Below are 25,403 nucleotides of genomic sequence, written 5' to 3'. Positions count from 1 at the left end.
AAATAATAATTTACCCTTGAAATTTACAACATATTGTGGGACAATGTTCATTAATATATTGTTCTTTAATTAATGTTTGTTTTGTCTCTTCAATGATGTTATGTTAAGCATCGGTAGCAGCGCCGGTCTTCACACGACAGTACCAGTCCAAAATCCCATTCGGACCAATACACCGTATGCGGGAAAAACAATCCATCTACAGTCAAAGAAAATCAGAAATGGCAGGCCTAGACCTCTTCAGGACGTTGTGCCTACAAATAGAAAAAGAGAAAGAGATAAAGTTTTCGTTTTTAGAGAAAAATAACAGTTCCGATCAGAATTGCTATTCAGAATAACGTTAAAACCCTGCATGGTTCGTGAAATCATTTTAAAATATTGTAATTTTTCTATTGATTATGATAATTTAGATTAGGTAAACTTTCTCAGCTACTATACTATATATTTAACTATAACTATATATTTAACTATAACTAACTAACTATGTATTTGAAAATAAATCGTTTCGATCATCGCAATTCTCTTTGCTAATATCTTGTTCATCTATTTTATTTGTTTTCTCTTGAACCTGAGGCTATGTATTAGAAATTATATATATCCGGTACTGCAGACACCGTATTTCGAGCGGAAGATGCTAAGGTTAGGGCTTCTATGCTTACTATGTGTGGATGGCAAATGGAGGATCCGTAATAATGACGCTCTATGAGCTGTGCGATGAAATCACTATCTTAAATCGAATGTCATATCACTAGAATAACACTGTACGACCCAACCAGTAAAGTCTTATCACATCACATCGTTAAGTCAATCACATCACAGAGAAGACGTGGTAACTCCGATTTATAGGACTCCTGCAGCAGGACTATAGCGTAAAGTGTTTATGGCGCATGATAAGTAAATATGTAAGTGGTTAGATAGTTTGTTAACTAATTTAATCATTTGCTATTTTAACATATTTCCAATCCATAAATTACATTGATACTGGTTTACCCAAAAGTAATGAGCCTGAGGTTTTTTTATTTCGCACGCAAGAGTACATTCCAACTCGCTCCGCCGCTCGACCCAAGTTTTGGTATGACGCGTGTTAGATATCAATTAGCTCCGAGATTTCTGATCAAATGCATGATACTTTCCGCAAGCCTCTGTTTTGCGTTTTCGGAATGGTACAATGGAGGCGCCCAGTTACTCGGTGTTCCTCGTGACTGAATGCTTGATCCGTATTCACATCGCCAAGGTTCCACAGCATCGCTACTATGCGGACATGTTTTCTCCTAACTTTTGTTTAATTCTTAGATTGAAAAGAGCGTTAAAGGGAAGTCACTCGGACATCCAAAAGATTGTCATAGCTACGTTTAAGGACATCCCAACAGGGTTCGATCCTAGCTAACAAACATAAAGCTTTATTCCTACAGAACCTAATTAAAAATTTTGAACCAGAAATCAAAACTACCTACAGCAATCTATGAAAGTTACATAGATAAATATAAATTTCAACAATTATCAAAGAGTCATTGAAAGTCTTGCAGTTATTAATTGATTGACAAATAATTAAGAGCAACAGTGGTTCACTGTGAGCCAAGACGGTAGTGCTACCAAGGCTTAGTAAGTATGTCCGTAGACTATTATAGTCGAAAAAAAGCAGATTTTCGAGATTGGCAGTATAAGTCAAAGTAAGATTGATATGTGACAAGAAATGAGATTCTTCGAAAGAAAGATGAGAGATGAAGCAAAGATACCTTCATATAATAAATGATTTATTTTTTAGGTTTAGTTGGCTACAGTGAGAAAGAATGCTGTTCTATTATTAAGAATTTGTGTGATAGCTAAGTGCACTCGTAGACATAATTCATACTTTAATAAATTCATATCGGAATGTTATTTGTAAAAAACACAACTAGACGTGATGGTTCTCAGCCGTAATGAACTTAGACGATGTCCATAGAAATTGTATGCATTCCTGACCAGATCATATACCAATTGCTGTTCCACTTCGAACGTCACTACCCACCACAAAACCTAAATCCGGCATGTCGTAATCCCATAATATTGTTTACCTACCGTAGTAATTTTCCTTTCGTAAGCCCTTTCATTCGCCTATGCGTCGTCTACGGGCATATGTTTGCCCATGCTGCTGCTCGGCTAAATTGTCTTTTAAGATCCCTGCTCCGTGCAAACGGCACTTGTGGTTGAGTTGAGTGAAAGATGTACTCCTGTAGAAGCTGGTTCTCTTTCACGATGCCCATCAGCCGCATGCAACCGCACCAGACGCTTTAAAAAGGTTTCCTACGATTCAAAACTCTCTCAAGGATATAACACGTGCGAACAACAACCATGTCTGGGTCAGTGTCTGAGGGTGGCAAGCGGGGCGCAAAGTTCGGAAGCGTTAATATCTTTTTAATTAAATTTAAATTTCTACTCACTCGGAAACTATTTAACCGAATGTAAGCTCGCGCACACACACACACACATCCGATCCAAGGACGAGGGTCCAACAGCGTTTGATGGAGAAGCGAGAATGTTACAATCACTGCCATGGAAATCCACTGGCTACGCGGCCCTAGTACGGGTACGCTCGGAGTGGATATTAGTGTACATGTTAACATGTATCCCCTCGGAAGTGCCTACGCATTATCAATACGTACGAAATTCGGAATGGGTTCCGGGTGGGAAGTTGGGTGAGACAAAAGTTTCGACCCCCACCACCCGTTGTACAGACTGGCCAGCCAGCAGTAATTTCCGGCGTGGTATGTACGCCTTTTTTGCGGCATGTCCTTTACGGTTTCTGGGGATCATCATACCGAGCTTCGAGGTAGCAGCCGAAAATGGTTTTGCCGGTTTGTTGTTTTTTGGAAAGTTTTAATTTCAATTGTCAGGAACAAATGTTGCACATGTAATTTATGATTCTCTGTGGCATTGCGCCTCTGTTTTAGTGTTGCGATGTGCAGCAGCAGGTTGCTTGGTGTATTTTTGGACAGGATTTTTTTGTTGCTGTTCTTGTTCTGTTTGCTTATTGGCTATGAGGGGGCTCTTTTTTGGTACGTCTAGCGCAAAACTATTGGGAGTAGCAGTCGTAAAAGTTTATGTTAGACATGCGACATTTGTAGCCAATTGTAGCCGATGGACAATTATTTTAGTCATCGATTGTCTGCGAAACATAAGTGTGAAATAAAGCGACCCCTTGGTTAAGCCGAGCAATGAATAAATTAATTCGTGCTAGGGATGGCAATTACTTTTGCCATATATTCAATTTAAAAGAATTGTGATATTTAACAAAAAAGCCAAAATTTAGGCCTAAAGCTTCAAGATAAAGTCACAAACTTTAAATAAAGCCAAACGTGCAATTGTTTTCAAAGTGAATGAAAAATCTAGAACAGTCGAAAATTATAATATGCATTCGTTAATGCGCAAAAAAATCTTCCTACGGATGCTAATGAAAGTGGTAGCAACCGAGACTTGCTCCCATTCATTGAAAGTTCACGGTGCTAAGATAGTTACGTACAAATGAACTAAATCGTCGCTTTACCCTCGAGAGTCTCTCGTTCAACAGAGTGAGGCCCACCACGGCACGTGAACGGGAGGGTACGGGGTGAACTGTAACTCCGGATGGAAAACTTTGTTTGCAACACATCTTGACACCATTCCATCGCGCATACTGGCATCGTTGTTCATTTAGCAGTGCAAAGTTGCAAAACTTTCATTTCACTAGCGCCTCTTTGACGGAGAGCTTTGCTCGCCTTAATCACGTTTCGAATAACACCGTGCGTGCACACGATGCGCATGCTTTCCATTCGCTTCCACAACGCTCAGAGATGACAGTTCGCTGGTGGAGATGTTCGAAGGAGAATGTACCACGTTTGGTGGTGGTGGTGGTGTGAGTGAGTGAGTACGTGTAGAGCAAGAGAAAATGCACCCCCAAAAAAGAGTGAAAATGGTAAAGAGTGGGAATGTGTATGTGTGTGGTTTTTGTGCTCGGAAAATGAGAATGTTCTCCATCGCGTAGCTGTGTTTTCCATCCGCAGCTTCTCGGACGTTGATGTCTCTCTCTCTCTCCGGCAGTATCTCCGTACGCCAAACTACGCGTTACGCCTCACGCTCAGGGGCAGGCTAGTAGGCGTTGAACTACAGGCACGGTCGCCATAGTAGCTGCAAAGGGGTGTCACAACAGTGGAGCAGTGCTGCCAGTGGAGTTTGTTGTTTGTTTCGTACCAAAAAAATATGGTACGCATTCGAGGCCACCGTACGGGAGAACCCGTAACATTCCATCATGGTGTCTCCGAGCACGGTTTGTTTCGGTTTTATGCTCCCATTTTCCTCTCGTTCGAGCGGCCGTGTTGGTGGTGGTTTTGAAAATGAGACAACAGCTTCCTGCCAGAGATACACACAGAGGACGATGTTTTTGGAGCCATCGAAGGAGACGAATGATTCCTGCGCTCAGTTCGGTACAGCTTTTCACACCATACGGATGGTTGGAGAAAACGCTTCATCGGGAGTGCCAGAGCGTTGACGTTTAGAAAGAAAGGAAGCTATTCTAGAAAAAAAAGACAAAATCCTAAGCAATTTCGAGTTGAAAACCCAACATCGCACCAGTGTGCTCAAGGGCGTGTGAGGTAAAGCACAACCAAAAGTAGAAAAGAAACACAAGAAGAAATTAGTGAAACGAAACAAAAAAAAGATTCTGTGCGGTACGGCGATTCTGTGGAGTGGCCGAGAGGTGTAAGCTTTTGCAGGGTATGACCCGCACCAAACCGGGAGCTAATCAATCATCGATGGTGGTGTTGGTACAACACCGATGTGGTTTGCCATTACTTTTTGTTGTCCGTTGCTCCGGTGGATCATTTACGCTTCAGCGACCTTCGGCAGAAAAAATGAAATAGAGTTCTGGAACCGTATCCTTGCGGCCGTCCAGAAAACATTCATTCCATCGATCCATTTCGTCGCACATCGCGATGGGGAGGTGTCCTTTTCTTGCTTCCGTGAGTGTGCAATAGTGCTCGTATTGATGCTGTTTCGATGGTGTGTTTGTGTCCGTCGGTGGGAGTTCGCTTGGGAAGATGTAAATTGGGATCGGAAATGAGATAAAACCGTACAAGACATAACCAAGAAAACATTGTTTTTTCTTCTTCTTCTTCTTCGTCTTTTGCGTCCCCGCAACGTCACATGTGTTAGACAGGATTGTGGTGTGAGTGTGTGCTGCTTTCGTTTGCTGTGCATTGGGTGTGTTGTTAGCAGCGTGTGTTTTCGTTGCTGTGCGTCAGTGAATTTTTTTGTTTTTTTGTTGTTGTTCGGGGTATCAAAAATTCCTTGACTGACGTGATTGGTAGATAAGGAAGAAGGAAAAAGAACATACCGACATCCAGCAGCAGTCGGGTTCTGTGGACAAGCCGTCCAAGGATGTTGCTAGGTTGTTTAGTGCTTCTTGTATACGTGCAAAAAGGAACGTAACGTAACGGATATTAGGAAAAAACCTTCGACTTCCTTCGGGTCCCAACATTGGATTGTACTGAATGGTTATTGTTTGGCAGTGTAGTCGATCAGTCGATATGATTCGAAAGCGGAAAATGAAACACAACCTTGTGGCCGCAAACACCAAACTGGGCAAGACTTTTTACCAGCAGCACAACGTACACGGGAGGATACTAAAAAACAACAACAACGGAAACAGTACATTTACAAATCGACCACAGGGAACGCAAGTAGTAACCCTTCAACGACCGTCACTCGAAAAAGCATCCCGGCCTCGAAACGGAAACGAAACCTTTCTCACAAAAACCGGGCACAAAAGGATCGGCTTTGATATGGAAGGGATGTGCTGCCGGAGTCAAAGAATCCCAAAGATATTTTCCATATCCTGGCGCGAGCGATGGCTGAGATTTTCCCTTTTTTGTTAAGCTTTTTGGTGGCCGTTCTACTCAACTGCCTTTCCAAAGCATTTCCCATTCCCTCCCTCCTCCGCCACCGGGGAGGATGTACATTTTTGGTGGGGGGGGGGGAGGCAAGAATTCCGAAACTCTTTTTGCAAATGCTCATTTGGCAAAAGCCCTTACGGGCAAAATGTCACAGGTGAGCGGCACTACGGATGGTGCGGGGTGGGGCGGGGGATGGTTTTTCGGTACGAGATTTTTCCGGTAATTTTCTACGGCCACGGTGTGCTGGCGGCAAACCGTTTGGGAGAATGCTCGATACGCTAAGGTGTGCTACAAAGACAAAGTTTTTCTTCCAAACATTTCCCAACATGAAGCTGCCACACCTGGCTGAAAAGCCGATGGTTCGGAATACATTATGCAGAACTGCGCGAAACCCCCGTTTGGTTGGCATGAGCGAGACTTTATACCAGGCGATATTGCGCGTTCGAAACTAATAACGAAGCAGCAGGTAGGAGAGGATATGGCTTGCGGGAAGATTTGCTCCAACAATGAAGTCCAACAATCATTCGGTTTTGACAAGTCTTTAAAACCGATGATTTGGCAACCGCGGGGCATTATTGGGCTCGCTAAGTATCGGTTTGCCGAAACATTTAACGTCGAGAAAATAAATGAGATGCAGTGACGTTATTGGCACGATTAGAGATGATGATGGTTTTTTTTTGTATTTGCGATTTCACTCGCGATTCGTAATGACAAAAGGAGAGGGTTGTAAAATTCGGACCGGAACCCTGATTGACTTACCTCGATTATGGTTACGGGTATTTATAGCTGACATTAAATATTGTTCGATCATTATCGTTCGCTGATTTTATGATCCTAACGCCCTAATGGGTTGCGGTTTCCGATTTACCATTGATTTGTTGTTTGGTGTCATTTGTGGTTGTAAATTTGAAATAAATACCTCCACGCACCAACAGCCACATACAAACGGGATCGGGACGAGAGTAAAATTGTGGAATTTAGTGCCCCACTTTTCGACCGCCTCTAAATGATGCCTAATGGGTACGATCGAATTATTTGTTCTGCTAAATGGCACAAACTTTATTAAACCTAACGATTGTCTAAATGGTAATATTTTTCAAGTTTAATGTATAGTTCCAAATGTTGAGTGGTTTTTTGTTTGTTAAATCGGTTAAGTAATTGCGGTCCGTTGCAATAAAAAAGTGTGTTTTATTAGCGTTTGGAAGAATACGCCATTGCGGTATGGATTTGTAAAAAAAAACATGAAGCAAGACAATAAATTTTATTGCAAAATGTAGCAAAGTTTACCGGCGGTGGATCAGTTTACGGTGGAAGATAAAAGCGTCTCCCATTTAATAGAAATGCTTTTATATTTAAATGAGCATTTCGTATCTTGATACTGAAGCTATTACCGTAAAAGCGTCTCATGTATCCCGCGTACAGTCGCGTTAGTACGGGAGCATAATTATGATACGCTCGCCCGGAACAGTTTTTCTGTCGAATTGGTTCCAATTGCCTTCCATCACCTCGCGAGTTGGCGAACAGTAATTAAAGCACAGATTACGACGCAGGTTGGAGGTGCTTAATAGTATCGAATTTTCTCATAGCGTTCCTTGCAAGCTGCGCATAATCGGTGGACGAACAGCCGGTCGCTCTTTCACACGCAAGCAAACTGGGAGCCACCGGCACAGAAGCGGTTTGGCACAAGATAAATCCTAAATTATACCCATCATCGCCCTTTCGGCATGACACGCATTTGAAAGTGCGCCGATATCACTTAGCGCGGCGATAAAGCTAGTCGGTCGGAAGCGTGCGTGTGTGTTACGGCCGGGACAAGGAAGAATGGTTTCTTCCGGGTTCTGGATGAAGCACGGAAAGGAGTGAGAGTAACGAGCATCACCTTCACCTTGGCCAACTTGGTGTTCGGTGCATGTGGGTACGGTGTAACAATTTATGGCTATCGTTTTCTGCGGCTGCCAGGTTTTTTATTGCCGTTGGCCATTTTATTATTATTGTTATCATTTGCATGTTGCCTCGCTGCTGGTATCGCTTGTTTTTGGCACAGCAGCAAGAACAGCAGCACCATGTGGGATGTATGGATCGTGTGGAAATGTGGAAATACACCGAAGGTGGCCGAAGGTGAAACCTTTTTTTTTATTTCGTTGCGCCATGTAGCGAAACGAAGCGGAACACAATTTCTTGCTGCCAATTTATGCCTTACAACGACATCGAGGAAACGAATATATCGCTGAGCGCGGCGGCAAAATATTACATCACGTGCATTAGTTGGGCGGAAATTTTGAACGGGTTTCGCACCGGCCATCGACATCCGGTGCTCGTGGCGGGGAGGAGTCATAAAAATCTGTGCCGGAAAACAATTGAACGTCGCACTGAATTGAGACACGGTAACCGGGGAGACACGCTTTGCATGATTTATGCTGCATTTCGCTAAGTAAAAGACCATTGCGTGTGAGTGTATGTGTGCGGGTGGGTGGGCATGTAGGAATGTTCTTTACGACGTGTTCGGAGGTGGTTTGTGCTTGAGGATAATAGCTAAACGGAGGTCGCATAGAGCTTGGTGCAGGAAACTGTGCGATAAGAGTGCCGTATAAAAGTGTATGAGCAACAACATCCTTTAAGCCTACGCAGGGCAGAAAGCAAAATGGCGTTGCTTGTGTGCTTTCGGTGGAAAATAATAAAGAATTATTATTTCATTTCAGTGTCTCTGGGTGCGTCGGCACACCATCGCGTGTGAGCGATAGTGTTATTTGCTGCAAGTGTGCGTGGGTTCAGGAAAAAGCTATACGATTGTGTACGAAATCGAAATGAAACAGGTGTAAAAAAGTGGAGGTGCATAGAAAAAACTGGAATTCGTTTTTTTCCCCCGAGTTTACGGAATAATAGATGGAGAAACATTGATAATTGCTGTAATTTATTGCTGTTCAAACATTGACCATACACACAGGAACCAGAAGCCCAGCAGAGCCCCGGTGCTCGCTTGCGCTGTACAGCCATTGATTGTGGAGTAAACAACGGTACCTAATAAAACAGCACAATTGGACGGTTTTGTTTTGTACAAAGGAAGCAGTTTATCCATTGTAGGTAGGTGTACATTTTTTTATATGTTTTGTGGGATGTTTGTTTGCAGTGTGCACACAAAAGCTTAATTAAATTTCGTACATCAAAACAAAATACACGACGAAGAGGAAAAACTACGAAAAAAAAGCTCCACCCCCGGTGCGAAAGCACTCCGATGCAGACATGGAACAAATTTCAACAATAATCATTAGATTGAGATCTAAATTTTGCAGTCATTGTGAAAGGCACTGTTTCGGGAAAGCGTAAGCCACTAGTTGACTTTTTCGACGGGATTGTGGTGGTGGTGGTCACCAATAAAAAGAAGCAGAACTTTTTACGAAGTTTGAGATAGCTTAGGGGTTGTGAATTTTTGAGTTCGGTGTTTTTTTTTCCTCGGGAAAACTTGCTAAACATTCATCCCACGAAAAAAAAAAGTTCAGTCTGTTGGTAGGTGGCAGTGGTGTGAAAGGAAGAACAGTGTTTTATGTCGATTTGTTTTTCACTGTTTCATCCGGAGGGAATAGACATCTTCTGGAATCGCACTGGAAACACACACACACACACAACGCAACGTTGATTGTTCGCTTGGGAATACGATTTTGCTGCAACATCGAAATGATATAGCATTCGTATGTGTTAGCTGTTATTTAGATGCAGATCATAATGAGCAGATTACACAGCGGTAGCGTAGGAACATTTATTTCACAGGTCAAAATATGTTTTTTTCTCTCTTCCGCTATTGCTGCAGTAGGTAGTGAGGTAACTAAGCTGCATTTACTAAAGATATAAAAAGGATTATATCAATTGTACAATGTAAACCTTTTGTTTTGTTAAAAATAGCATCGTAGTAATGAGTGCAATATATATGTAAAGATTTAAGCAGTTTAATTCAGTTTATGCATTCCTTCTTATGTTTTCAGTTTTAAAATAGTGGAAAAATCTGATTAAATATGACCTCCTACTTTCACTTTATTTTTACATTTTCAATAATACTAAAAATTACATTTATACTGTTTTGTTGGTACTATTTCTTTCAGACCCTCAGTAATAGTATTTAAGTAAAAATTTCATAACCAACCAAGAATAAGAAGTATTCAATACGTTTTTTTATTCGCGAAAATCCGTCTAGCTAAAATGTTTTGGAAACTTAGCCTAAAGTATAATTATCATTAGTTTGGAGACATTTTTTTCTTCGAACAGTGAAAGGGCATCTCATCCCGGGTATACTCTGCCGATTAGTTTTCTAACTTCGGAAAAATGTCGTGGACCGATTGTTTAATGATGGCTTTGCTGGTATTCACATTATAGAACAGGCACAAGATATATGCAAAACTTAACTATCTCGAGTTATGGACAAATCATATCACGGATAGCCAAACATGATTTACTAAAGAGAACCACCGGAGCTTGAAGTATTTACAAAGATCAAGAAGATCGTCATAAAAATACAAAAAGTATATGCGGTCCGTAACGTAGCTATTAAACAATATGTTTTAGAATATTGAGATAAAAAAGAGTCCTAAATTGTTTGGGAATGTGAATGAATATGTTTAAATTTCCTTAATGTAGTTTTTAAAGGGTTTCGATGCAAAATTATAAATGCATTGGTGTATCGAAATAAGAATGGCCTGAAATGCGACCGGTGGTTTCGCTCCTTTCCTGTAATAAACGGAATCATGTTCTTCGTATTCTTTTATCGGTACAACAACCTCAAGAGGTCATTTCTGGGTTTATTTGACTGTATTTACCGTGAATTGGCTGAATTGTCTGTCTTGCGTACGCGGGATTTTTCCAGAAGGGATTTTGGACCGGTCATGTCGTATAAAGACCGACGCCGCTACCAATACGCTACCGGGATCGGTGTACAACATTAGGTTAAAATAAAACTTTCGTTCCTCAGCTTCTATTCGATACAGCTCCTAAGATCACTCCTTTGAACAGCGTTCCAAATGTCGACGCTCTAAATATGACTAATTGGAAAGACACTCCATATATTGCTCCTTGCACTATAATCAGGTCAACTTTCTGTTTAACATGGTTCCGCAATTAAAATGCGCAATTCCAATTTATTTTCGTTTACGCTAAAATCATCATCGTTTCCCTCACTGACGATATGAATATAATTTTTAGCATAATCAATACAAACATAGCCTTAGACGATGTTGCAGATGATCATGAATATTATGCCACGTGAAAAGCATGAAAGATAAAGATTATTGTGATTTTAAGTGATTGTAGCTGAAGGAAGATTTTTTTTTTTGTAATAAATCAGAACTCATCAAAATATGTTAATTTTGATAATGCTTCTGCAGATCTAAAGAAATGTTCGATTACTATTTTCTTTTTTTTCGGAGAAATTGTATCCACAATTATCGTTCCAAAAATTGTTTGAAAATGTATTTAGAGCGCAAGAAAATAGGTACCTGATCGTGCTTATAATCGTGCTCATAATGGAAACAAATGCAGCACTTGCCAGCCCGACCTTTGTACTCGTCGGTATGAAGACAAGACACAGGCAAAACTCTCTATTATGTACCTCGCCATGGCCAAGGCGAGTGGAATATGGTGGAGCTAAAATGTGCCGGTATCACAGAAACGAAGAAAAGAAAGTCTGGAAAAATAGCTAGCATTTCACACACCACTGACTGTAAGGCGAAAGGTGAGTATACCCAACGGAGCCACCGCGCCCCAACATCCTCCGTTACCTCACCCACCCACCGCGACAGCGTGCAACAGTGAAGCGTGGCAGAAACAGAAGGACCACTACCCTAGAAATCCGAAACGTGTTCCATCAGACAAAAGGACGGTGTAAACAAACTCTTCATCTTCATAAAACATTCTCTCACTACGCGCCACTACCACTAGCGCACTTGCGACGCGCTTACAGATGTCTTACAGCGGCCTGTGCCTATGCATACAGCATAAAAGGCGTCGATTTGCTGTCGCTGTCCTGTTCGCAGGCGCTTGCCCTCTGCTGTTGCTTTCATTTCCATTTTTGCGCTGTGTCGCACCTCGCGCGGGGCACACTTAACCCAAAGCAATCAGGCAGGCCGCCTTTCGATCGTTGGTGCTGCTGCTTTTGCTGTTGAGGCCATGCTTTCCTTTCTTTCGACGACGTCTTAAGGAAAGTCCCATCGACGAGCAAATGGGAAAAATTCAGCCCATGGCAAGGCTATCGTGGCTGATGAGATCTCAGAATCGCCTTGAAATGAGGTAAAGTGTACGAGCTGATGTAAATAGGGGAAGAAAAGAAAGTTACTCCCTACCGCTTTCCCTTACATTATCCTCCCCCGTTCCTCCCCCCCCCCCCCCACACACACACACACACACACACACACACCTACAATCACATACACCAAAAACGAGAAAGAAAGAATGATAAAAAAGTAATCCAGCGGCAAGCGGCGAGATCAATTAACTTCTTTTCTTCCGTTTGCCCGGACAGTGTCGAGTCACAGAGCGTTTCCCAGATGGGACCGACTCTTCGATGCCGGGGGGTTTGTTTTCACATTTTCGCTCCCGGGGCCGAGCTGCACGCTCTTCTCAAGGGGAAAAACTGTGCTATTTTTTTGCCGAAGGTTTGTTTTTGTCCGCTGATGGTATGTTATTTCTTTCCTTTCTTTTGTATGCTCTGTCTTGCCTTTGACCGGCACTATCGACTTAGGTACAGGAGGAAGGAAACACATTATTGTTCGATTTGTATATTTTTATAAAAAAAAGATCGCGTGCAAACGGTGGTTGAGGGAATATACGAATACGAATGCGAGCTTTTCCGAAATTGATTTACATAAAATTGCAAAACGTTTTACAAATTATTCTGCCAATGATAGCTCTCCGCTTCTGCCGTGAAGAAGGCATTTTAAATATTTTCCAATCTTAAAATTAATAGTTAAGCCGATTTGCATGGAAAACGGAAAGCTTTGCAGTTGTATACTTTTATTGAAATAGGTTTCCGACCAGCATATTATGTAAAATAGTGAAAAGAGAGGTATTAAACCTTTGAATCACTTTTGTCTCTATTTTCAGACTCAGTTGAAATTTGTTTTAGAAATTAAATTGTCTTTCAAACATAATGCTTTCATCTCTTTCAATTTTGATTTTATTGCTTTGGTTGCATACAAACCAATCTACACGATATTTAACGAATAATTGAAAGTGAGCAGCATAATGAGGCATAAGAAATACTCTGTCCCATTGGTCTTTCATTTGTACTTTTAGTTCCGGTCGTAGTAAACTATGCTATCATGATGGTGACGCAACGGAAACTATTTATTTTATTAGTTTTCTTTCGACCGGCTCACTCCGCTTTCCTGTATAAGCCTTTCTAATTGAAGGAGAAAAACGTGCTTCCAGGGTAAAAGCTTTTAAAGTGGAAGTATTCTAGCGGAAAAGTGTTTACCGAACAATTACTTCATCCTGCTGTATGCCGTAGCGGATGGGTGCGGAAGAAGAGCATAAGGCGGAATAGAGCAAACGAAACATAGAAAATGGTACCGAACGCATCGAGAGGAATTCGGGGTCGATTTTCTGCACTGTTTGCTCGGTGCGCATATTGCCTGGGATGTCAGCAAGAGCCGCTGGGTTGGCGTAAGCCTCGAGGAATACGACGCGCAACGAGATAGTTTCGTTCATATTTTATCAAAGTTTTGATTGTAAACTGACGATGGGTTGTAGCAAGGGAGTGTTGGATAATGCTTTTAGTAGCTTTATCTCCTGCACTAGTCCGAGCACGCTTTCAGCACCACACTGATCCCACTAGAATTGGTGTGAAACGAGACACAAGAACCCAAGTTGCGCTCCGTACTGGTGGCGTAGTCGTGCTGGTATTACGAACACAGTTGCTGTTATTTATTCGTTTTATTTTGTTAGCAGTAAATTATGTCTATCGTGTCTCAATCATGTTTATGGCGAAAAGGGACAAGCTTAATTTAATCCCGCGTTGAGTCTCCAGCGCTCGAGTCTCACGCACACGGTGCAGCTCGTAATTTGTTTCGCGGCTACCCCGGTCCCCATTCTTATGTCCCATGCCACTGGTGTCCTTGGTCGCGTTGCTAACACAGCATTCTACTTATGGCAGGAACGCTCGCACGCGAATCGTGGCAGAGCATAATCGCATAATCTCATTCCTAATAACATTCGCTCTTGAACGAATCAATCTGTGGCAAACGATAGGGGCAAATAGGGCTGGCATGTGCGGATCGGAGGAAAACTAACTTTCGTAATCGTAATTATTTCTTTGATTGTTTCTCGAGCGCTTGCCGTTGCGTTGCGTTCGGGTTTCTGCAGGACACACTTCCCCACACAGCTGGCCAACGGTTTCACACCGATCGGTGAACAAGTGGAGGAAAATGCGTAAATTATGCGACAGATTGCTTTCCGGATAGAACTTTTCCTAGCAAACAATCGCATAAAGTACGGCAAAACGTTTTTCCCTACGAGACAGTGCATGTTGTTGATCGGCAAATTGTAATTACGACATTTTTCGACGTGTTGTTTGTATTTTACAGCGGGTGCGGAGATGTTTTATGTAATTAACGAACAAACATTTGCTTGATTGCCGTGGCGTATGGAACAAATTAAGTTTATGATAATTCTTGTTGTCATCCACTGACTGACTGAGGTTTGGAAAAATGCAAGTAGAGAAAAGCTACAAATTGTAGACAAAGGCTAACAAGGTTGTAGTGCCACACTGAAGACGAAGAACACCATTGCAAAATACAATTGTAATATATTTATATTTAACTAGGCTCAATCTTCCAATCACTCAATTTTCCAACTCCAATGAGCCGATATATTGTTTTATTCGTACTTGACCCAGGTTTGAACACAATCTTTGGTTTGAATGCACACTTAGGTTGTCTAAAAGAGAGAGTTCACAGTTTCAACGTAACCAAATGCAGTCAGACAAATAATGAATGCTATCAACAAACACAACAACCACAACAGTTGTAACGTGTTAATTAAAAAAAAGATCAATTTCCCCGTCCGTTCGACATCATTTCGTCTTTTGTAATTATTATTAGTTATTATGCACACTCACAATTTGACAGCGTAGTCAATTAATTTGTACTGTCCACTATGAAATGAATGAAGTAGATAATTTCAGGGATTTGTTCAAACTGCATGTATCACACCGGAATGAAGACGGTTATCGGATATGCCACGCACTCCGGATATGATCGATATGGCTCCTATTAAAGTGCTGTTCATTTAGAATTCGGTCAGACAATTTTATGTATAGTAGCTCCACCAGTGGTGCTATATGGAACTTTTTGACATTTATGTGTAGGTATTGGAGCACTCATTCAAGTAGTGCAATAGTTTTTGCAAGTCCGTGCAAATTTACAGTTGGGGTTGACCACGGAACTAGAACGTCGTAAATTAATTGTGCACACCCACTTAGAAAATCCAACTTTGTCCAGGAGAAAAAATGCCAAATTTCCTGAAATTCGCCGCTTCTACAGTTGGATGTGTATTAGAACGGTTTCGGGAGTGTCAAAGTACTACTAGAAAGGTCCAACAAAATCGTCGATCAGAAACAGTGGATCGTAAGCTGGACGGGAAGGTGTTGAAGACGTTGAAAGCTAACCCTGGATTTTCCGATGGGGAAGTTGCAAAAAAATCGGTGCCAAAGAACAGTGTCTGGAACAGTGTGTTTTGCCTTTCATCAAGGCTCACAAAGGCCCAGTAAAGTTCTGGCCAGATTTGGCATGCTGTCACTACAGTCGGAATGTAGTACAATGGTACACCAATAACAAAGTGGACGTCATCGGCAAGCATTTGAACCCACCAAACTGTCCAGAATTCCGGCCGATAGAACAATATTGGGCGATAATGAAAAAAAAAATGAAAAAAACATGCAAAACCACCAAAACAGCCTCACAACTGGCATGTTATTGGAAAAAAATAGCTGCTAAAGTTGCTAAACCGGTTGTGCGGCAGCTGATGGGAAGCATCAAAAGAAAAGTCCGTATTTTCATCTGTTCATCAAAATTATAATTTTTTGCTTATTTTAGTAAAAAAGCAAATAAAAAAACCTTTCATTTCATGTGAAAATTATACTTGTATGTTAAAAAATGGCCCATTTACAGCTTGTGATGAGTGACCGAATTCTAAATGAACAGCACTTTATATGTATTCTTATCTGAACAAAGACCAGAGTCCCAATCCATACTATTGATCCCCTAGAGGTTGAGGCAATCGTCGAAGTAGTTAATAAGTATCTGGACTTTACAATGTAGCTTTGTTATGAAAGAAGTCAGTCAAACTCTGTCGCGTTAGATTAATTTCGTTCTATCTAATACGTTTCATCGAAGATTGCAAACTCTCCCGTCACTCGAGATGGGACGGACACCTGTTTTTGGGCATATCTCAAACGAAGATTTTAATCAAACAATGTTAAAGGCATCTTAAAGTGGCAGTTGATCGCCAAGATCACGAAAAACATTAACCTGATGATAACGTTTTTATTTAGCTGTTTCTTAAGATTCTGTCGAGCTTCCATGGAACCACCCTTTTTTACTCACGGCATTTTTTAGATTTATTTATTAAACATGAAGATTTATTAAACATTAAACATACAATTAGTTTAAATTAAACGTATTGGAAGATTTATTAAACATGAGATGCCAGTTAACTTTTTTGCATTTGATTATCATTAATAAAGTTTTTCATCGTCATTCAAAATTAGTCCATTTCATTTCAAATCTAGACTAGACTAGACTTTAAATAAATAAACTTAAATTTAACGTTTAGAGTCAGAGATTAGAGATTTAGTGTGTAAACCTGTAAGAGACGCGTAAAGTAAAACTTGGCCAAGTAAAAACCAGTACCGAACTATACCGTATCATTTCACTAAGAATTCTGCCCGTCTGTTTTCCAGTGAAATACCCAAACAAACATTAGATCATGGCCCGTATTTACCCAGCAAATTCTTAATCAAATTACTCTATGAATCATCTACTTCTTATATTCTAATGATTCTATTCTACTGAATTTTCCTACACGTCCTCTGCAGAGCATTCCATAGCTTTTAGGATATCATTTATCATTATTGCTGCTATGTGGTAGGTTTAATGCTAGATAGATTACTAGTCTTTGCTAGAGCAAATCTTGATTAAGCATATGCTCAAGCATAGTTGGGTAGGTAAACCGTGTGATGATGACTCCCCAAGAACACTAGCGTGCAAACGGTGGTCTGGCGAGAATCACCTTAGTAATGTTGTTCTATGTACCTTGCGTGTTGCTGATGTGCGCTCCTTCATCGACCGAAGGCAAATAAGGTTAGGAAAATTTAAACCTAACATCAAAGGGATGACCCGAGAAGAGGGCTGACAAGATAACATGGTTCCAAACGGTAGGATGGTTTGTGGTTGCCAAAGCAAACAAGATTAGTGGGATACCTTTCCTCGGATTGACTCTATGGTTAATGGTTGCACTGCGCTATTTCTCCTGCACAGCACTATTTGCACCTGGTTTTCTCAGGTGGTGTGCTCAGAGTCAGCCAACTCTATTGATATTGTTTAAATTGATTTTTCCGTCACATCTACGACCAATACTGTAGATGATTGTCGTTATCGGTAAATTACAATTAACTACGCTAAATCATGTTGGAGAAGAGGAACAGGAACCACAACAGCGTTGGTGATATAGATGTTACCAAGCCGCGAGGTCGATATTGGCTTACCGACTAATGCATAAAGCCTGGTTTACTGGTACCGTCCAATGCATAGCTTATGTTCGTGCGGTGTCGGAAGCCAAAATAGATGTACCGAAAGATGTGGTCATGTCTATCGGATGTTTTGCACGGTAGCTTCGTAGATTGGGTCAATAGAAGCTTAAATTAATTGCGATACTATGGTCCATAAAACTGCAATAAAAACAGACGGCAACGATAGATAAAAAAAAACGTTTCCATTACGAAGCACTCGGTCTTAGCCGCAGCAAGTACATGGTTTTACTGGTAACCCATGGGAAATCGTGGACCATGTTTGTGGCTACCATTGCACAGGTTCATATACGGACTACTCGATTTACGTACACACGTGGCAAAAGTTATTAACATTCCAAGCACCAACATCCAGGTAAATAATCGCTCAATTCGGATCGTTTAGTTCGGTATGTAGTCTGCAAATCTGACAGTAAAACGGATATGGCTAAATGCATTTTGTAATAGCATCGCATTAATCTTGATTGCTGTCAAGAAACGAGGTCATCTGTCAATGCAATGATGTTATTTTTTTCCTACACACATTTAAGCGTTACATGCTGGGAGTTGAATATTCCCGAATGTACTTAGGCATACTCGTAAGTCAACAATATAATTGGCAATAACCATATGGTGTTGAAAAAATAGATGCCACCAATCATATCAACTAAGTTTACACAAGTATGTAGCTTTTATGTGATACCTCATCCGTGACCATATGTCTGAGTTCATTTCGTCAAGAGTAAATAATCCAACCCGCAGCTTCAAGAGTTTGTTTTCTAAAGGCAATATTTGAGCGGAATCACTCGTGCCGGTACCTGTACCGTCCGTGAGCTCATGTGGTGGCATAGAGAAAGTTCCATATTATCTCGCAAATGGCAAAAAATAGGCTGTACGAAGGACAAAAACAAACAATAAACACACACGATCCCCAAAAACTATCCATTTTGTACCAAACTGTTTTCCTTTCTCGCAAAACAATTATTGTTAAGTTTGAGTAGCTCATCACCAATGTATTCATACGCTGTTTTTCATGTTGCTCAAATTAGATATGTTCATCAAATTAATTTAAAAATTGTGATTGCGTTGATTTCCAACGAGCGTAGTGAGCAATAGTTTGCAATAATTCTGAAGATGAAATAAAATGTTTTTATTACACTTTAATTCGTTACAATGAATGATTGGTCGTCTCCATAATTTGTGCGAAAAATTTCATGTGTTTCATGTGTTTTCGTTCAAATACGTATCTTTAGAAAATTTATATATAATTACAACAAAACAATTTATTAGCTTAATTCAGGTCGCGTGTAATGACTTTCTATTAATGCGTTCGAACGAATCCTGAAATTAAACGACTCCTGTAAGCTTTATAAAGAGCTGGGCGCCTCCATCAACATTTAAACTGATTTATTCAGTCTTACAACATGACCCTAACAATAAATTTCGTTGAGTTTGGCAAATTTTCTAACGTTGTAGCGTTATAAATGATTTGTGTGTTGATTGAAACTTGTTACGCATACAAGGTGCTAGCAGATACTGGAAGAAATATTTGCTGCAGACCTTCTGCTCTTGCTTCAATGATATTTGTGCATCTTCCGATAAGCAAATTTTGCGCTGCTGGCCCGGTAGCTCATATATAAACAGTCACAGGTTTTGTTTGGCTGTGAAGGACGATTCTTGTGTAAACAACCTTCCATAGGGCCGGCCACCCGAAAGGCAAGGACCGTGTGCGTCTGCCTTTTCCAGTTGCGTACACCAAATAAGATGATTCGGCAGATGTTTACCGTGGGATGAAAAAGCGAATGAAACAAATACGAATGTACACAAATTCCTCTCACAGAAATCGTCGTGCTGGGAACAATGCTACTCGTGGCATGGTTTATTGTGGGCCAGGGCAACACTGGGTGAATGCAAAGCTGTACAGCACATATTACGTAAAGGATTAAACGGAAGGAAAACCATATATTTTAAAACGTTGGGTTTTATGTGACATGTGCCTAGCATATTTAAATCAGAAAATATCAACGGGTAAAACTAGCCGTACAAATAAATCACTTCAGTTGGATATCAAACAAAAATAAAAAATCATTATCGTCCTTTAGAAAGCTTAATAACCCTCGTAACTTAGTACAGGAGAAAAAGAATTAGTAAATTCATATCATCAAAATAAAATAAATTATTATTTTAAGAGAACTAATAAAAATCTTTACCATACTGTATGGAGGTTTGTGAAATACTGTAGCAATCAGTATATTAATTTTTTGGTTATTTTGTGATAAAATGAGTAATGAATATTAATATTTTCATTTTTTATAACAACAAAAGATGACACTATTTAGACAGTCGAACAGATTTGCAATCGATTAACTTGTGTGACATATTGTAATATATTATTTAACGACAAAACATTAACTGTTTTCTTCGTTTATCTTTTCAGGCTTACTTGAGGGTTTTGAAACTTATCAAACCCCCGTATGGTTCAGTGCATCCTCAACCAGTACTCTGAAGTGTCACCTGAAGGGTAAAAATCAACCCCAACAAACATTACCGCTTAGAAGCATCAAACATAGACCGGTACGGAGCACTTTCGCAGTCACACCGGATCTGAAGCCCTGCAAGATGAATCAACGTGCAATTGCCCTTTGCCTGACACTCCTGGCACTTGGTGTCACAGCGGGTCCAACCCCTGACCAACCTGCGACAGGGAAGGATGCTGAAGTATTGTTGACTACCGCTTCTTCCGGCCTCTCTTCCGAAGAGCCGACAGAACAGTCGCTAGTCGAGACCGTGTCTACGTTCACGCAGCCTTCTGTCGAAGACAGTCAAACGGAAGTGTCATCATCATCTTCATCATCGTCAGCTTCTCTGTTATCGTCACCGGCATCAGTAAACGTGCCTGTGGACGAACCGGCGCAATCTATGGCATCGTCTTCGACGCCCTCGAAGGTGGCGTCAGCATCATTTCCGTCACCAACACCATCGGAAGCGCCACTAATGGCGTCGAGCACAATTGTCTCTAGTGGTCAAACACCCACAGGCGAGGGTTCGGTTTCGGTTAGCGCCGCAGGAACCCTGTCGCCGGAAACAATAGCAACAACAGAAGTTCTCACGGATGCACCGCAGCCGGTGGAGAGCAGCACAAGTACGGTTGCTGATGGCACTCCGGAGAGCGATAGTGACGATAAGAAAGCATCTGACCTCGAGCCAGAGAGCGAGACGCCGGTGATTAGCTTCGGCATTCGATTATTCACGGTAGAGGTGGCCACCGGTACGGAGCGTGCAAGTGACGATCAAACAGACCTGTCCAATGCAACACAGACCCAGGAAAATGTTACTAGCAAAAACGTGGCTTCTAATGAGGATGGCGCTGATCTGGTAGACACTACTGTATCATCGGTCGCTTTGTCTACCAGCGCTGGCACTACCGATAGCTCAAGGAAGATACACGAGCAGGAAAGTGCGGAAGGTAGCGCCACATCCACTACAACGAACGGTCAATCAACCGTTACGATCAATACGCAGGTGATGAGCAATGGAGCTGCCGGTGGGGCATTCGAGTTTCCCGAGGACGCACCAGAAGATGCTTTCTCCAATGAGATACACGTCGAACGGAACTTGAAAAACGGCCTTTATCGAATTAAGATAGCCGAAATAACGACGGACGAGTTCGACAACGGGCTGCGCGAGAACGATAACGAAAATATGCTAATGACGGATACGATGGGTTCGCCAGGGAACCGCCATCTACCTTTACACAAATCTGTCTACCCCAGCAAGATCAATATCGACGATTTTTACCCTTCCAAGCTGGAGGACTTTAAACCGGAGCAGGCGCAGCAGCAGTCAAGTGCCGACGTGGAAAAACGACTGCGGGAGAAATCTATTTTGCGAAACGAGGATGGCGAGAGACTGTTCGAGTCCACCATCATGAAGCCCTCGGACGTGTTGCCTGTACTGACGACGACCGAGGGAGATGAGAAGGCTGGACAGTTCCAGGAGCAACTTTTGGGCGATGGAATGGAACGACCCTCCAATGTTGGCACGGTGACAAGCGCCAGCAGTAGCAGCATCGGTCCAGTAAACAATGCGACCGGTCAGGATGGTGGAGACATCTCTACCACGAAGATAGAGATCGAACTAATCGATGACACGTCGGAAACATCGGCAAGCGACGAGCGCAGCAGCAAACCGACCATAGACAACATCACGGAAAAGCTGGAAGAGAATGACGAGGTGATTAGTCGTATCGAAGAAAACTTCAAGGGCTTCCGGGCATTCGAAGGTACCGCCGGCGGAGACGACGAGGAGGAGTATCGCGATGCAATGGATGGTCGAAAGGACGACGAAGTAATCACAATTGCCATCTCATCGGTGACGTTTTCTTCCTCGCAGCAAGACTCTGCCCAAACGTCTCCTCCTCCGTCATCATTCGTGCCATCGTCAACGGTGGCCGGTACCGAACAACAGCCTAACGACGAAGAGATCGGTGTCCCTGTCAGTGGCAGCGATATCGTCAAAAACGGTTACGGCAACCTGTTCATACCTCGACGTGTCAAAAAGAATGACCCCTCGACCGCTACGAAGCTAGCCCAGCTGGGCAAGAATGCTCCGTTGAAGAAGATTGACTTTGCCGCCACCAAATTTAACACGGACAACAATGGTCCGGGTGGCGTGTCCGATTCTGCTGACGGAAGCAAGAAGGATAAACCCGAGTTCTCCACAACAAAGTTCTACAACAGCAAGGAACTGTACAGTGAACTGCATCATCAAGCGCTGGTACCGAACAGAACGCAAACGGTTGCAAAGTCCAAAGCAACCGCGGCCATTCTATCGGAGAAGGATATTATTACCGCAAAAACAATGTCCAAACCAGCGCAAGCTATTTTGGCAGCCTCGTCCAGGAAGTCGTCCAGAGCGCAAGCAGCTACGACCGTCGGGGCAGATGTAACTGGAGCTAAGGGTGATATCAAGCAGCATACCTTAAAGACTAACTTCGTGCTTAACGAGGAAACGGTCCCAATTGGGGCGAGGGTCAGCAAATCCAGTACCGCCAGTGCAGCGGAGGATTTGCAACAGAGAAAGATAAAGTCGCTCGGTTCTGCTGCATCGGCGATCATTGCTGCCACGGCAAAGCTAGCCAAACCGAACCGTACTTCCACGACGAGCACGACAACTACAACGGTGGCAGCGGTTGCATCAGCTGCGACAACTGCGACGGTGACATCGGCTCCAGTTTTGACATCGGATGCAGGCAGTAATGATGCCAACCGTGTCGGTGTGACGTCTGCCGCATCCAGCAGAATCGATGAGCTCGTGCAAGCATCGACGAGCGTAGCGACCAATGAGCGCCTGCTGTCGAAGCCATCTGTAGCACTGTCCCGTCTGCACGAGAAAATTAATACGCTCGATTGTGAAATTCAAAGCATCGCACCCGATTCGAGCGTCTGGCGCGGTAACGAAACGCACGAACTGCAGCTGCCGGCCATGGTGAGTAAGCTTATGGGTAATTTAAGTTAGTGGATGCTTTTAATTACTGCTGAAAAGTTTTGTCGCGCAGATTGGTTGTCCAGCTGGGTGTAATTCACTTGGCGGGTCCACGCTTGCTTCAATGGCAATTGAACTTTAAACAGCATAGAACGGAACTCTTGCACGGTACAGTAGGCATTGGTTTATATTGTGTAATTAATATACAACAATTGCCATATACAATGTACTCAGTTTCATATTTGCAATTTGCTAGAACTCATTCAAAGAAAGAGGTAAATTAGCGATGATGTTGTATAAAAAATAATAGGTCGATTAATTTTTATATCAACTCACACGGTGATTGCAAAAAAAAAATATAAATAGAAGCACTCATCACGAGCACGCTTGAACACATACAGAAGAATTTTAAAGCCAAATTCAACCAGAACGAATTCATGGCATGGCTCTTCAAGTTGATTCATTTGGGGTTTGGCAGGGAATTTCCCAGAACATCGTTCAGCCCGATCTGCAGTCGGAAGAATTTTATTCACCCAATAAGCCAACCGGAATCCAATCGGAGTCGAATAAAAAGCGCACCCTTTCACAACATGTACCCCATGGCCATGGCACCGGAAAAAGGAGAACTAATTGAATTAATTTTGTTATCGCTTCCTTTATGGTGGTTGTGTTTTTCTTTGTTGATTTAGTTCCATTTTGCCATCGTTCGTGCGCTTTATCTTTGCAGTGCAGTTTTTATGCGATCAGCGATACGATGGATTATTTGGTGTATTTTTTTTTATAGTGGAGTATTTGTGCCACACTATCCTGTGGTTTGCTTAACAAATTCGGGTGGGTGGGATTTTGAATAGTTCTTGGAATGGTTGAATAGCATAAGGCACAGAGAGCTGAAGTAAAAGGTTTTTGAATAGTTCTTTGAATCATTAAAATGCACTAGGTGTATAAAGCAATATTTGAAAATGCAATGATTTAAATATTCGTATATAATTTTATACTACCATAACCATTTCTGCGATGGTGAATATTTGGAAACGTACATTTGATTAGTACCTACGCCGTGTAACTTGCGATTTTTCGATTTGATAAACACAATATCACGAAAGCCATGACATGTTAAATCTGAAAACAATGCACACAAGTGACGCGAAGCAACTGTCGACAACTGCCGATGAAACGACCTGAAAGGAACTCGGAGGGAAAATCTTATCCCTTACCGCATAATGTAGCTCTCAACACGCGGATAATAAAACGTACGATACACCATTTGCTTTATCTTCCGTTCACTTGTCAACAACAGCCGGAATACACCATTTTGAATGCGCCATTTACGATGTGTCTTTTCATGCCATCAGCAGCGCCAGCGACATGTTCCATAGCGGCACTATGGGCGGCAAGGTAAAAACAATCGCACCATGAAACCATTTTTTAAAGTCTCATTCACAACGAGTTGGTGTGATGGCAAGTAGGTATGAATTACAGTGCGGTACGGTTTGTGAAGTCTCAATCTTTAATAATTTACGTTTATACAATTTACTTATTGAAACATTATTCATATAGGACAAACATTAAGAAAAATACTTATTTATTTCAATTATATTGAAAAAAAAGTATCATTTCACGACTATGTATGTCAATGGTTTTTTTCTTGTTAAAGTTGGTATTAATGTTTCTGGTAGCAACACTGAAATAACTTGCTGGCATTGTAACAAAGCGGCTTATCGCAATTGTTTCACAATGCGCATCGTACATCGTAGACGGACAGCTTGAGCCTATGGGAAATGTAACGTACGACACAGTGTTGCCTTCCTGTTGTTGTTAACTCAACCGATGAGAAATAACCTTTTTCCTTCCCGGCGTGGCCCCGGCAAGGAAGGAAAGATGGCAAGTAAATTGCTGCCGAGCGTGGATGAAAAATAGAAGCTAATGTCAAAAGGGTTTACCGAGTTTAAATGCGTTCTTCCACGCTCCAGGTGTTGCAAAGTGCGAAAAGGAATGCGAAATGCGGTCGAAGCTTTGCCGGTTGTGCATTTGCCCGCCCGGGGTAATGTTTCGTAATTACCTCTTTTTTTGTTGCCCCTACTGCAATCATGCAGTTAATCTCAGTGCGCGGGATGGGCTCGTACAAGGTCACTGCGGTTAGAAAGAGGATACTCGTGAAAAACACCGTGTTCCATCTGCGGTACCTTTACGGGATGAGATAAAATATTCAACCCATACAAGCAAAGCGAAATATGTCATACACAGTACGAGAG

General features: G+C 41.9%; 1 protein-coding gene across 1 annotated transcript in view; it reads left to right on the top strand.

Annotated features, from left to right (window-relative positions):
• The first annotated feature begins 20,286 nt into the window (after positions 1 to 20,286).
• The window catches only part of LOC128301826 (platelet binding protein GspB-like), a 32,791-nt gene continuing 27,674 nt past the window's right edge, over positions 20,287 to 25,403 (top strand). The window contains exon 1 of the mRNA XM_053038460.1: positions 20,287 to 23,154. Coding sequence (XP_052894420.1) covers positions 20,287 to 23,154 — 2,868 coding nt within the window. The remainder of the gene's footprint in view (positions 23,155 to 25,403) is intronic.

This window comes from Anopheles moucheti, chromosome 3 (genome assembly GCF_943734755.1).
Source record: "Anopheles moucheti chromosome 3, idAnoMoucSN_F20_07, whole genome shotgun sequence".
Lineage (NCBI taxonomy): Eukaryota > Metazoa > Arthropoda > Insecta > Diptera > Culicidae > Anopheles > Anopheles moucheti.
Note: the sequence above shows the minus strand (reverse complement) of the source record. Positions and strands in the feature narration are given on the sequence as shown.